The 11,900-nt window shown below is 42.8% G+C and overlaps 2 protein-coding genes across 2 annotated transcripts; one reads left to right on the forward strand and one right to left on the reverse strand.

Moving 5' to 3' along the window:
* Positions 1-4,986: 4,986 nt before the first annotated feature.
* LOC121548181 (hatching enzyme 1.2-like) lies at positions 4,987-6,922 on the reverse strand. Its single transcript, XM_041859549.2, has 2 exons — positions 6,571-6,922; positions 4,987-5,770 (listed from the first exon to the last, which is right to left on the reverse strand). The coding sequence occupies exons 1-2, from the start codon at positions 6,792-6,794 to the stop codon at positions 5,194-5,196; spliced, it is 801 nt and encodes a 266-aa protein (XP_041715483.1). The 5' UTR covers positions 6,795-6,922; the 3' UTR covers positions 4,987-5,193.
* Positions 6,923-9,756: 2,834 nt separating this feature from the next.
* LOC121548182 (hatching enzyme 1.2-like) lies at positions 9,757-11,689 on the forward strand. Its single transcript, XM_041859550.2, has 2 exons — positions 9,757-10,109; positions 10,906-11,689. Exons 1-2 carry the CDS (start codon positions 9,886-9,888, stop codon positions 11,480-11,482), a joined length of 801 nt encoding a protein of 266 aa, XP_041715484.1. The 5' UTR covers positions 9,757-9,885; the 3' UTR covers positions 11,483-11,689.
* Positions 11,690-11,900: the final 211 nt, after the last annotated feature.

Genomic DNA, 11,900 nt, shown 5'->3' on the forward strand with positions numbered 1-11,900 from the left:
TCTCACTGTTCAAATAAACCTACCATTAAAATGATAGACTGATCATTTCTTTGTCAGTGGGCAAACGTACAAAATCAGCAGGGGATCAAATAAATTTTTCCCTCACTGTACATTGTACATACCTAGGCCTGCAGTGCCACTTCCATAGAGGATGGGGGCGAATGCAAACAGTGCGTGATGTAGTCTTGCGACACTTCAACGACTAGGTACAATCCGAGTGGATTACACAGGATTGCTATTTATTGTTAAAACAAAGGCTGGTGCTCTCTGGTGTGTAGGTAAGCAACATAAAGGCAAATAAACACAGTGTTTAATAACAGATTGTAGATTTGTTTATTTCTTAGTGATTTTCTCCCTCCTCTCACAGACACCCAGCTCCACCAACACCCTTTGGACAGCAAAGCATCCTGGACCAACAACAGAACTACTAGCATGACAGACCAAGCCTGGTCCCTTAGCTCAGTGGTTCTCTCCCTTTTTTGGTTACTTGACTGTACCCTTGGGGATTAATACAATACTATTATATACTGCCCCTATCACATGACTGTACCCTTGGGGATTAATACAGTACTACTATCACATGACTGTACCCTTGGGGATTAATACAGTACTACTATATACTGCCCCTATCACATGACTGTACCCTTGGGGATTAATACAGTACTACTATATACTGCCCCTATCACATGACTGTACCCTTGGGGATTAATACAATACTACTATATACTGCCCCTATCACATGACTGTACCCTTGGGGATTAATACAGTACTACTATATACTGCCCCTATCACATGACTGTACCCTTGGGGATTAATACAGTACTACTATATACTGCCCCTATCACATGACTGTACCCTTGGGGATTAATACAGTACTACTATATACTGCCCCTATCACATGACTGTACCCTTGGGAATTAATACAGTACTACTATATACTGCCCCTATCACATGACTGTACCCTTGGGGATTAATACAGTACTACTATATACTGCCCCTATCACATGACTGTACCCTTGGGGATTCATACAGTACTACTATATACTGCCCCTATCACATGACTGTACCCTTGGGGATTAATACAATACTACTATATACTGCCCCTATCACATGACTGTACCCTTGGGGATTAATACAGTACTACTATATACTGCCCCTATCACATGACTGTACCCTTGGGGGTTAATACAGTACTACTTTATACTGCCTTATGTTTATTTACCATTACACCTATGTTCTTATACAGTTAGTGTTTGTCTCCCCTACTACACTAGTACCCCCTGTGAATACCCTACTACTCTAGTACCCCCTGTGAATACCCTACTACTCTATTACCCCCTGTGAATACCCTACTACTCTATTACCCCCTGTAAATACCCTACTACTCTATTACCCCCTGTGAATACCCTACTACTCTATTACCCCTGTGAATACCCTATTACCCCTTGTGAATACCCTACTACTCTATTACTCCCTGTGAATACCCTACTACCCTATTACCCACTGTGAATACCCTATTACCCACTGTGAATACCCTATTACCCCCTGTGAATACCCTATTACCCCCTGTGAATACCCTACTACTCTATTACCCCCTGTGAATACCCTACTACCCTATTACCCCCTGTGAATACCGTATTACCCCATGTGAATAACCTACTACCCTATTACCCCCTTTTGAATACCCTACTACCCCATGTGAATACCCTACTACCCTATTACCCCCTGTGAATACTCTATTACCCCCTGTGAATACGCTATTACCCCTCTTGAATACTCTACTACCCCATGTGAATACCCTACTACCCTATTACCCTCCGTGAATACCCTATTACCCCATGTGAGTACCCTACTAACCTATTACCCCCTGTGAATACCCTACTACCCCATGTGAATACCCTACTAACCTATTACCTCCTGTGAATACCCTATTACTCCATGTGAATACCCTACTACCCTATTAACCCCTGTGAATACTCTATTACCCCCTGTGAATACCCTACTACCCTATTACCCCCTGTGAATACCCTATTGCCCCCTGTGAATACCCTACTACCCCATGTGAATACCCTACTACACTATTAACCCCTGTGAATACCCTATTACCCACTGTGGATACCCTACTACACTATTACCCCATGTGAATACCCTATTACCCACTGTGGATACCCTACTACACTATTAACCCCTGTGAATACCCTATTACCCACTGTGGATACCCTACTACCCTATTAACCCCTGTGAATACCATATTACCCACTGTGGATACCCTACTACCCTATTAACCCCTGTGAATACCCTATTACCCACTGTGGATACCCTACTACCCTATTAACCCCTGTGAATACCCTATTACCCACTGTGGATACCCTACTACACTATTACCCCATGTGAATACCCTATTACCCACTGTGGATACCCTACTACACTATTACCCCATGTGAATACCCTATTACCCACTGTGGATACCCTACTACACTATTACCCCATGTGAATACCCTATTACCCACTGTGGATACCCTACTACACTATTAACCCCTGTGAATACCCTATTACCCACTGTGGATACCCTACTACCCTATTAACCCCTGTGAATACCCTATTACCCACTGTGGATACCCTACTACACTATTAACCCCTGTGAATACCCTATTACCCACTGTGGATACCCTACTACCCTATTAACCCCTGTGAATACCCTATTACCCACTGTGAATACCCTACTACCCTATTGCCCCCTATGAATACCCTATTACCCACTGTGGATACCCTACTACCCTATTACCCCCTGTGAATACCCTATTACCCACTGTGAATACCCTACTACCCTATTACCCCCTGTGAATACCCTATTACCCACTGTGAATACACTACTACCCTATTACCCCATGTGAATACCCTATTACCCACTGTGAATACCCTACTACCCTATTGCCCCCTGTGAATACCCTATTACCCCCTGTGAATACCCTATTACCCACTGTGAATACCCTACTACCCTATTACCCCCTGTGAATACCCTATTACCCCCTGTGAATACCCTATTACCCACTGTGAATACCCTACTACCCTATTACCCCCTGTGAATACCCTATTACCCCATGTGAATACCCTATTACCCCCTGTGAATACCCTACTACCCTATTGCCCCCTGTGAATACCCTATTACCCCCTGTGGATACCCTACTACACTCCACTGAGCTCTCTCCACACGGTAACGTCTGCTTCCCTGTATCTTAGTGTTGCTACATTACATGCTGTGAGGACTAGAGTTGATTCCATCTGTCCAGATGAGCTCGGCGAGGTATTAGTTAAACTGCCTGTGACTTGCCTCTGCTGTCCTGCCCGTTATCTGACCCACAGGGACTGCAGATGACATTAGAACCTTGCTAATGCATCTTTATGAGGTATTATCAAGTTATTATCCATATGTTACATTGGTATAGAGATGTATACAGTATGTAGATGGTTAAAGACAAGACACATGAATTGCTAATATGCCTCTATCATGCTTTGGCAGGACTGTACCATCTAGATAGGGGATTTTATTTTGTATTGAAGTGAACTATGTATAGCGATGTACTGAATGTTTTACGGTAAACGTTATTGAATATGCCTGGCTAGTTATACCACTACTCGCCTCTTAGCCACACAGAGTGTATCTCTACTATAAGAATACCAAATCCAATTTCTTCCACTCCACAAGTAATGTAGTACAAGATGGGATATTACGATGCGTTTTAAACACAAACCTGCTTATAGGATGTTGAGACCATAGAAAAGGTGTTAAGTGGAAAAAGTAAAATGCCCCATTAAACAAACACTGTCAAACACAAGCTGTGTCCTCCTCTGGTTCTGTTCACCAGGCAGGTCTCTGTGTTGCCAGGTTGACTCCAGCCGTCTGAGCTGTGTCCTCCTCTGGTTCTGTTCAGTCAGGTCTCTGTGTTGCCAGGTTGACTCCAGCCGTCTGAGCTGTGTCCTCCTCTGGTTCTGTTCACCAGGCAGGTCTCTGTGTTGCCAGGTTGACTCCAGCCTTCTGAGCTGTGTCCTCCTCTGGTTTTGTTCACCAGGCAGGTCTCTGTGATGCCAGATGGACTCCAGCCGTCTGAGCTGTGTCCTCCTCTGGTTCTGTTCACCAGGCAGGTCTCTGTGATGCCAGATGGACTCCAGCCGTCTGAGCTTGGTCCAACCAGGAGTTGACACTCTTTAAACTATGAATCTCTAATTGATATTGTGATGCTTGGAGAGGTTGGGCAGCTGTCTGGGGCAGGGGCTGAGGGCTGGAGAGGAGAGGGAGGAGGAGGAGAGAGCAGCCTGTTCGGTGGAGGTATAGGGAAAGAAAGATGAATTACCGGTACACGTGCATGTCTGCAGAACGTGTAGTCTTGTTATAGTCTATATGACATACGATTCAATGCACAGCCCTTTAGAACTTTTTGTGAGGAGAAACCTGTATTGTTGGCAACATGTGACTCCACTTTGTTGAAGTGATGATGTTGGCAGACCAGACCAGTTAATGTCTAGCAATCTTAAAAATGTATTATGGTGGGGTTGATTTTTATTTCTGCTCCGTCGTCAGATTCCCAAAGCAGATATTTTGTGACTTATTCTGTCAGCCTTTTTTCATTTTCTTCCTAAAATGTCTTCTGTTTGTTCGTTTTTAGTTTCCCAGCCCTCTATTCCTACAGTCTCTGATTCATGAGTCATTGAGAAATGATGTCGTTGTAGTTTTGTATATTCCTAGTGTGTTATTGTGTTTAGGTGAGAGAAATGATGTAATGATGTCATTGTAGTTCTGACAGAAGTGATGTAACTCTAGTGCTGACTCCAGGCCAGAATATCTTGGCTCAGGACAGACATGGAGGGGTTGTGCCAAGTCTGTTAACTCTCTCTCTCACACACACACACACACACACACACACACGCAAACGCACACACGCACACACACACACACACACTGTGAAACACTAGAATTACACAATAATATTTGCTTTCAATCTTGTTTATTTTAGATAATTAACTAACTCATATGATTAAAATAATTTGAGAAAACTACACAACTACAGTAATTATATTTTTAAAGTTACAACTAAACAATGATTTAAATCAATAAGATAACATTTTGAATGTCAGACTTGACTTCCTTCATCTGGTCTTTTCCAGGCTTTTCTCCTGTGACTTGATGTCTTCCTATTAGCATTTGTAGAGTCGGTTGATCCTCAGGATGTCAGTGGTGGACAACCCCTGTCTCTGGCCGATGGACACGTTGGGGTTGGGGATAGGGGAGATGGTGTCCATTCCATTGATGGAGAAGGCTGTTTTTCCATAGTGCATGACGGAGCTGTAGTCATAGGGAGTGTTGAGGTTGTTGGTGTTTGATTTATCAAAGTTGTAGGCACTGTTAGCGTCGATGTTACTCCAGTTGATCCTGACGTACTGGTCACGGTCGCTCCTGGTTTGTTCGTGCTGGAAACCCAGAGCGTGGAGAGTCTCGTGCTGAACGATGCCGAAGTAAACGCAGCCGTCCCTTTGGAGAGAGACCACCTGTTGGCCTCCCACTCTCCCAAGAGAGGACCAGCACCCGTCTCTGGGCTCATAGCTGATGAAGTCAACCTGATTCCGACGAGGCACGAAGCGAATGCAGGTCTTGGAAGGGAAGGCCTGGAGGGCGTTCTCAATGATCTGCTTGTCGGAGGAAGTGAAGCTACTGCTCACTGTGTAAGGCACTTCAACCTTTCCATTAGGGCCTTTGCTCCAGAAGCACCCTGCACTGTAAAATAAGATTCAGCTGGTTAGTAAATTATATTGGAAAATACTAATATTTTGACATAAAAAATATACATTTGTTATCTTTACTTGAATATAATTAGTACTTTACTTCACTTGTTTAACCAACCTGAACTATATATATATATATATATATATCAACATTAGATACATGTAAAAACAACTACAAGGTAAACTGTGTTTAATTTACAAAATGTTCAACATATTTCTCTCAATTTACTAATGTTAAGTTCTTGCAACAACTTGCCACACGGCTCTGTTTTTAGAGCATTGTGGGTAATTCCACCTTCATTGACTTCATAATCCTATAATGCAATGTTGTATGCATGTTTAAAGGACGAAAGTTATATTGTATTAGTATTAAGCAACTTGTTGTGCTTTGAGGTGTGAACTGATTTCGAAACCGTCAGTCAAATTGATGTTCAATGATGAGACCAACAATTCCCACCATCACCGCTGTTAATGACACTGGCTAATGGAGCATCCTGCACTGCTGCAGTTCTACCTCCATTTACTGCTAGTGGAATGAGCACTGTGCTCAACAACACCTGCTAATGTAGGTGAAAATGCCCATTGTTCAAAATTAATACACAATCTCCAAAAGTAACTAATCAGAAAGATGAAGCAAATGTAACTTATGAAAACAGTTTTGGAATTGATACAAAGTGAAGTATATTATACATAAAAATACCTCATGTTGGAAATACTCAAAAAGGCTGATGCAAATAGTTTTAAAAGTAGAACTCGCAAAATATTGTTTTTTAGTGTGTGTGGGTGTTGTACCTAAAGCAAATCATGGCATTTCTGGTTGTTGGTGCCAGCAGGTCTCCCTCCAGCAGAAACTGACTGGAGCCGTTATTAGTGGTCAGAATTCTCTCAGTGAAGTCTACAGCCTCAGGGTTGTCTATTAGGATCTCCGGTCCACTTCCATCCTCCACGAGAGGGTTGGCCTGAGAGAGGTCCAGGAGGAGGAGGAGGAGGAGGGTGAGAGAGGTGCTATGCTCCATCTTCAGTGTGTGGAGAGGAGAGACTCTGGATGGCTCCTTGGATCTGGCAGTTGAGATGCTCTAGATGGGCTTCTTGGTCCTGGAGATGCTTTGGAGAGGCTCCTTGATGTGTGATTCTGTCTGGTCAGTCCTGGCCTTTTTATACAGTCCTATACAGGTGTGTCTGCAGGAGGATTAAGGGTTGGGGTCCATGTTGTTAGTCCTAAATAAACCTCTGAAGGGAGGGCTCCACCACCAAACCCACTGTTTCTACATGGTTTTAATCCATACGGGTCCATTTACACCTGGCCATGCCTACTCAACAAACATGTCACACAAACACACACACACACACACACACACACACACAGTCATTTAGCAGACGCTCTTATCCAGAGCGACTTAAAGGAGCAATTAGGGTTAAGTGCCTTGCTCAAGGGCACATCGACAGATTTTTCACCTAGTCGGCTCGGGGATTAGAACCAGCGACCTTTCGGTTACTGGCACTGTAATGACTCTACTGCAATGATGTGCTGAGGAGCGTGTCAGATTGTCACTGCAGGGGATGAAGTAGGCTGAGTCCTGAATGTCACCCTATTCCCTATATAGTAGTGTGATAAAGTAGTGTACTATGTAGGGAATAGGGTGCCATTTGGTACGCAATCATAGTGTCAATGGTTTTCCGATGATAAAAGATATGACTGATCCACTAGGTACCGGTTTACATCATTGGTGTGTTTGGTAGCTTATTGTCTAACAGTTGGGAATACAAGTACACATTACAATGCTGATGCATACTTAGGGCAGGCCAGGCCACTGGTCAAATATTGTCACTTTGCCATTTCCTGTTTTGACAACCCCACAGAATTATTGAACCTCCCCCATGTTTGATTGTAAGGAAGGTGATCTTTTCTTTTGAATGCTTCATTTGGTCGTTGGTAAACATAGCAAGACCCCACTGCTGAAAGAGATACAGGAAACCCTGATTAAACGTAGCAAAAACCCACCTAAACAAGCCTAAGTCCTGGGAGAAATGTTCTCTTTTCCGATTGAACAAAATTAGAGGTCTTTGTCAATAAAAATCTGTGCTATGTTTTACCAGAAACCAAATGAAGCATTCAAAGAAAAGAGCACCCTCCTCACAATCAAACATGGGGGAGGTTCCATAATGATGTGGGGTTGCTTTGCTGCCTCCTGTACTGGGGGGCCTTGAACGTGCAAGGCATCATGAAATCAGTAGATTATCAACGTGTTTTGGTGTCCTATGTTCAACCCAGTGTCCAAAAACGGGGTCTCCATCGAAGGGCTTTCAGCAAGAAAAGACATAACACACATAGAAAAGCAACCAGTAAATGGTTAAAAAATAAACACTGGACTGTTCTGGAATGGCCGGTGTTGAGTCCAGATCTAAATCACTTGGAAAACCTATGGCTTGATCTGAAAACAGCAGTTGGTGGAAGGCCCCCTTCAAACATAGCAGAATTTAAAATTAAGATCACTTTATACGTCAATTGTACACAAGGGCTGAGCGATATGGCCAAAATATCATAACATATACAGTGAAGGTAAAATGTATTTGATCCCCTGCTGATTTTGTACGTTTGCCCACTGACCAAAGAAATGATCAGTCTATAATTTTTATGGTAGGTTTATTTAAACAGTTAGAGACAGAATATCAACAAAAAAATCCAGAAAAACACATGTCAAAAATGTTATGAATGTGCAAGGCATCATGAAATCAGTAGATTATCAAGGTATATTGGAGTCCAATGTTCATCCCAAGGAAGCAGCTTGGAGGTGTTTGTTATTTAGCCGTTTTCCACTAATGCTGGCCTAGGCTATATAGGCACAAAGCCCTGGCTCTGCGGACTCTTATATGTTGAGCCAGGGTGTGTAGGGTCTATGTTTTGTGTTCTATGTTTAGTTTCTAGTTCATGTGTTTTCTATGTTGGCCGGGGTGGTTCCCAATCAGAGACAACGTGAATCAGCTGTTGCTTGTTGTCTCTGATTGGGAACCATACATAGGCAGCCTTTTGTGCACTTGTCATTTGTGGGATCTTGTTCCGTGTAGGTTTGTGTATGACCGAGGACTTCACGTTTCATTTTGTTGGTGTTGTAATTGTTGTTTGAAGTACTCTATTAAAGAGATGTATATCACGCTGCGCCTTGGTCCGCTCATTATGACGATCGTGACACACAACTATCACAATCTATAACGAACATATTTCTTCCAATACATTAGATTAATATTTCCAGACAAACATTAAATGATGATTTTGTCTGAACAACTTGTTAACTTGTGACTCTACCTGTCCTATAGTATTTGCCAAAACAGGAAATGGCAAAGTGACAATATTTGACCAGTGGCCTGGCCTGCCCTAAGTATGCATCAGCATTGTAATGTGTACTTGTATTCCCAACTGTTAGACAATAAGCTAACAAACACACCAATGATGTAAACCGGTACCTAGTGGATCAGTCATATCTTTTATCATCGGAAAACCATTGACACTATGACTGCATCCCAAATGGCACCCTATTCCCTACATAGTACACTACTTTATCACACTACTATATAGGGAATAGGGTGACATTCAGGACGCAGCCTACTTCATCCCCTGCAGTGACAATCTGACACGTTCCTCAAAACATCATTGCAGTAGAGTCATTACAGTGTGTTTGTGTGTGTTTGTGTGTGTGATGTGTGTGTGTGTGTGTGTGTGTGTGTGTGTGTGTGTGTGTGAGAGTGTGTGTGTGTGTGTGTGTGTGTGTGTGTGTTTGTGTTTGTGTGTGTGTGTGTGACGTGTTTGTTGAGTAGGCATGGCCAGGTGTAAATGGACCCGTATGGATTAAAACCATGTAGAAACAGTGGGTTTGGTGGTGGAGCCCTCCCTTCAGAGGTTTATTTAGGACTAACAACATGGACCCCAACCCTTAATCCTCCTGCAGACACACCTGTATAGGACTGTATAAAAAGGCCAGGACTGACCAGACAGAATCACACATCAAGGAGCCTCTCCAAAGCATCACCAGGACCAAGAAGCCCATCTAGAGCATCTCCACTGCCAGATCCAAGGAGCCATCCAGAGTCTCTCCTCTCCACACACTGAAGATGGAGCATAGCACCTCTCTCACCCTCCTCCTCCTCCTCCTCCTGGACCTCTCTCAGGCCAACCCTCTCGTGGAGGATGGAAGTGGACCGGAGATCCTAATAGACAACCCTGAGGCTGTAGACTTCACTGAGAGAATTCTGACCACTAATAACGGCTCCAGTCAGTTTCTGCTGGAGGGAGACCTGCTGGCACCAACAACCAGAAATGCCATGATTTGCTTTAGGTACAACACCCACACACACTAAAAAACAATATTTTATGGAGTTCTACTTTTAAAACTATTTGCATCAGCCTTTTTGAGTATTTCCAACATGAGGTATTTTTATGTATAATATACTTCACTTTGTATCAATTCCAAAACTGTTTTCATAAGTTACATTTGCTTCATCTTTCTGATTAGTTACTTTTGGAGATCGTGTCTTAATTTTGAACAATGGGCATTTTCACCTACATTAGCAGGTGTTGTTGAGCACAGTGCTCATTCCACTAGCAGTACATGGAGGTAGAACTGCAGCAGTGCAGGATGCTCCATTAGCCAGTGTCATTAACAGCGGTGATGGTGGGAATTGTTTGTCTCATCATTGAACATCAATTTGACTGACGGTTTCGATATCCGTTCACACCTCAAAGCACAACAAGTTGCTTAATACTAATACAATATAAGTTTCGTCCTTTAAACATGCATACAACATTGTATAATAGGATTATGAAGTCAATGAAGGTGGAATTACCCACAATGCTCTAAAAACAGAGACATGTGGCAAGTTGTTGCAAGAACTTAACATTAGTAAATTGAGAGAAATATGTTGAACATTTTGTAAATTAAACACAGTTTACCTTGTAGTTGTTTTTACATGTATCTAATGTTGATATATATATATAGTTCAGGTTGGTTAAACTAGTGAAGTAGAGTAAAGTACTAATTATATTCAAGTAAAGATTACAAATGTATATTTTTTATGTCAAAATATTAGTATTTTCCAATGTAATTTACTAACCAGCTGAATCTTATTTTCCAGTTCAGGGTGCTTCTGGAGCAAAGGCCCTAACGGAAAGGTTGAAGTGCCTTACACAGTGAGCAGTAGCTTCACTTCCTCCGACAAGCAGATCATTGAGAACGCCCTCCAGGCCTTCCCTTCCAAGACCTGCATTCGCTTCGTGCCTCGTCGGAATCAGGTTGACTTCATCAGCTATGAGCCCAGAGACGGGTGCTGGTCCTCTCTTGGGAGAGTGGGAGGCCAACAGGTGGTCTCTCTCCAAAGGGACGGCTGCGTTTACTTCGGCATCGTTCAGCACGAGACTCTCCACGCTCTGGGTTTCCAGCACGAACAAACCAGGAGCGACCGTGACCAGTACGTCAAGATCAGCTGGAGTAACATCGACGCTAACAGTGCCTACAACTTCGATAAATCAAACACCAACAACCTCAACACTCCCTATGACTACAGCTCTGTCATGCACTATGGAAAAACAGCCTTCTCTATCAATGGAATGGACACCATCACCCCCATCCCCAACCCCAACGTGTCCATCGGCCAGAGACAGGGGTTGTCCACCACTGACATCCTGAGGATCAACCGACTCTACAAATGCTAATAGGAAGACATCAAGTCACAGGAGAAAAGCCTGGAAAAGACCAGATGAAGGAAGTCAAGTCTGACATACAAAATGTTATCTTATTGATTTAAATCATTGTTTAGTTGTAACTTTAAAAATATAATTACTGTAGTTGTGTAGTTTTCTCAAATTATTTTAATCACATGAGTTAGTTAATTATCTAAAATAAACAAGATTGAAAGCAAATATTATTGTGTAATTCTAGTGTTTCACTGTGTGTGTGTGTGTGCGTGTGTGTGTGTGTGTGTGTGTGTGTGTGTGTGTGAGAGAGAGTTAACAGACTTGGCACAACCCCTCCATGTCTGTCCTGAGCCAAGACATTCTGGCCTGGAGTCAGCCCTAGAGTTACATCACTTCTGTCAGAACTACAATGACATCATTACATAATTTCTCTCAC

This window comes from Coregonus clupeaformis, unplaced genomic scaffold (genome assembly GCF_020615455.1).
Source record: "Coregonus clupeaformis isolate EN_2021a unplaced genomic scaffold, ASM2061545v1 scaf0621, whole genome shotgun sequence".
NCBI classification, from domain to species: domain Eukaryota; kingdom Metazoa; phylum Chordata; class Actinopteri; order Salmoniformes; family Salmonidae; genus Coregonus; species Coregonus clupeaformis.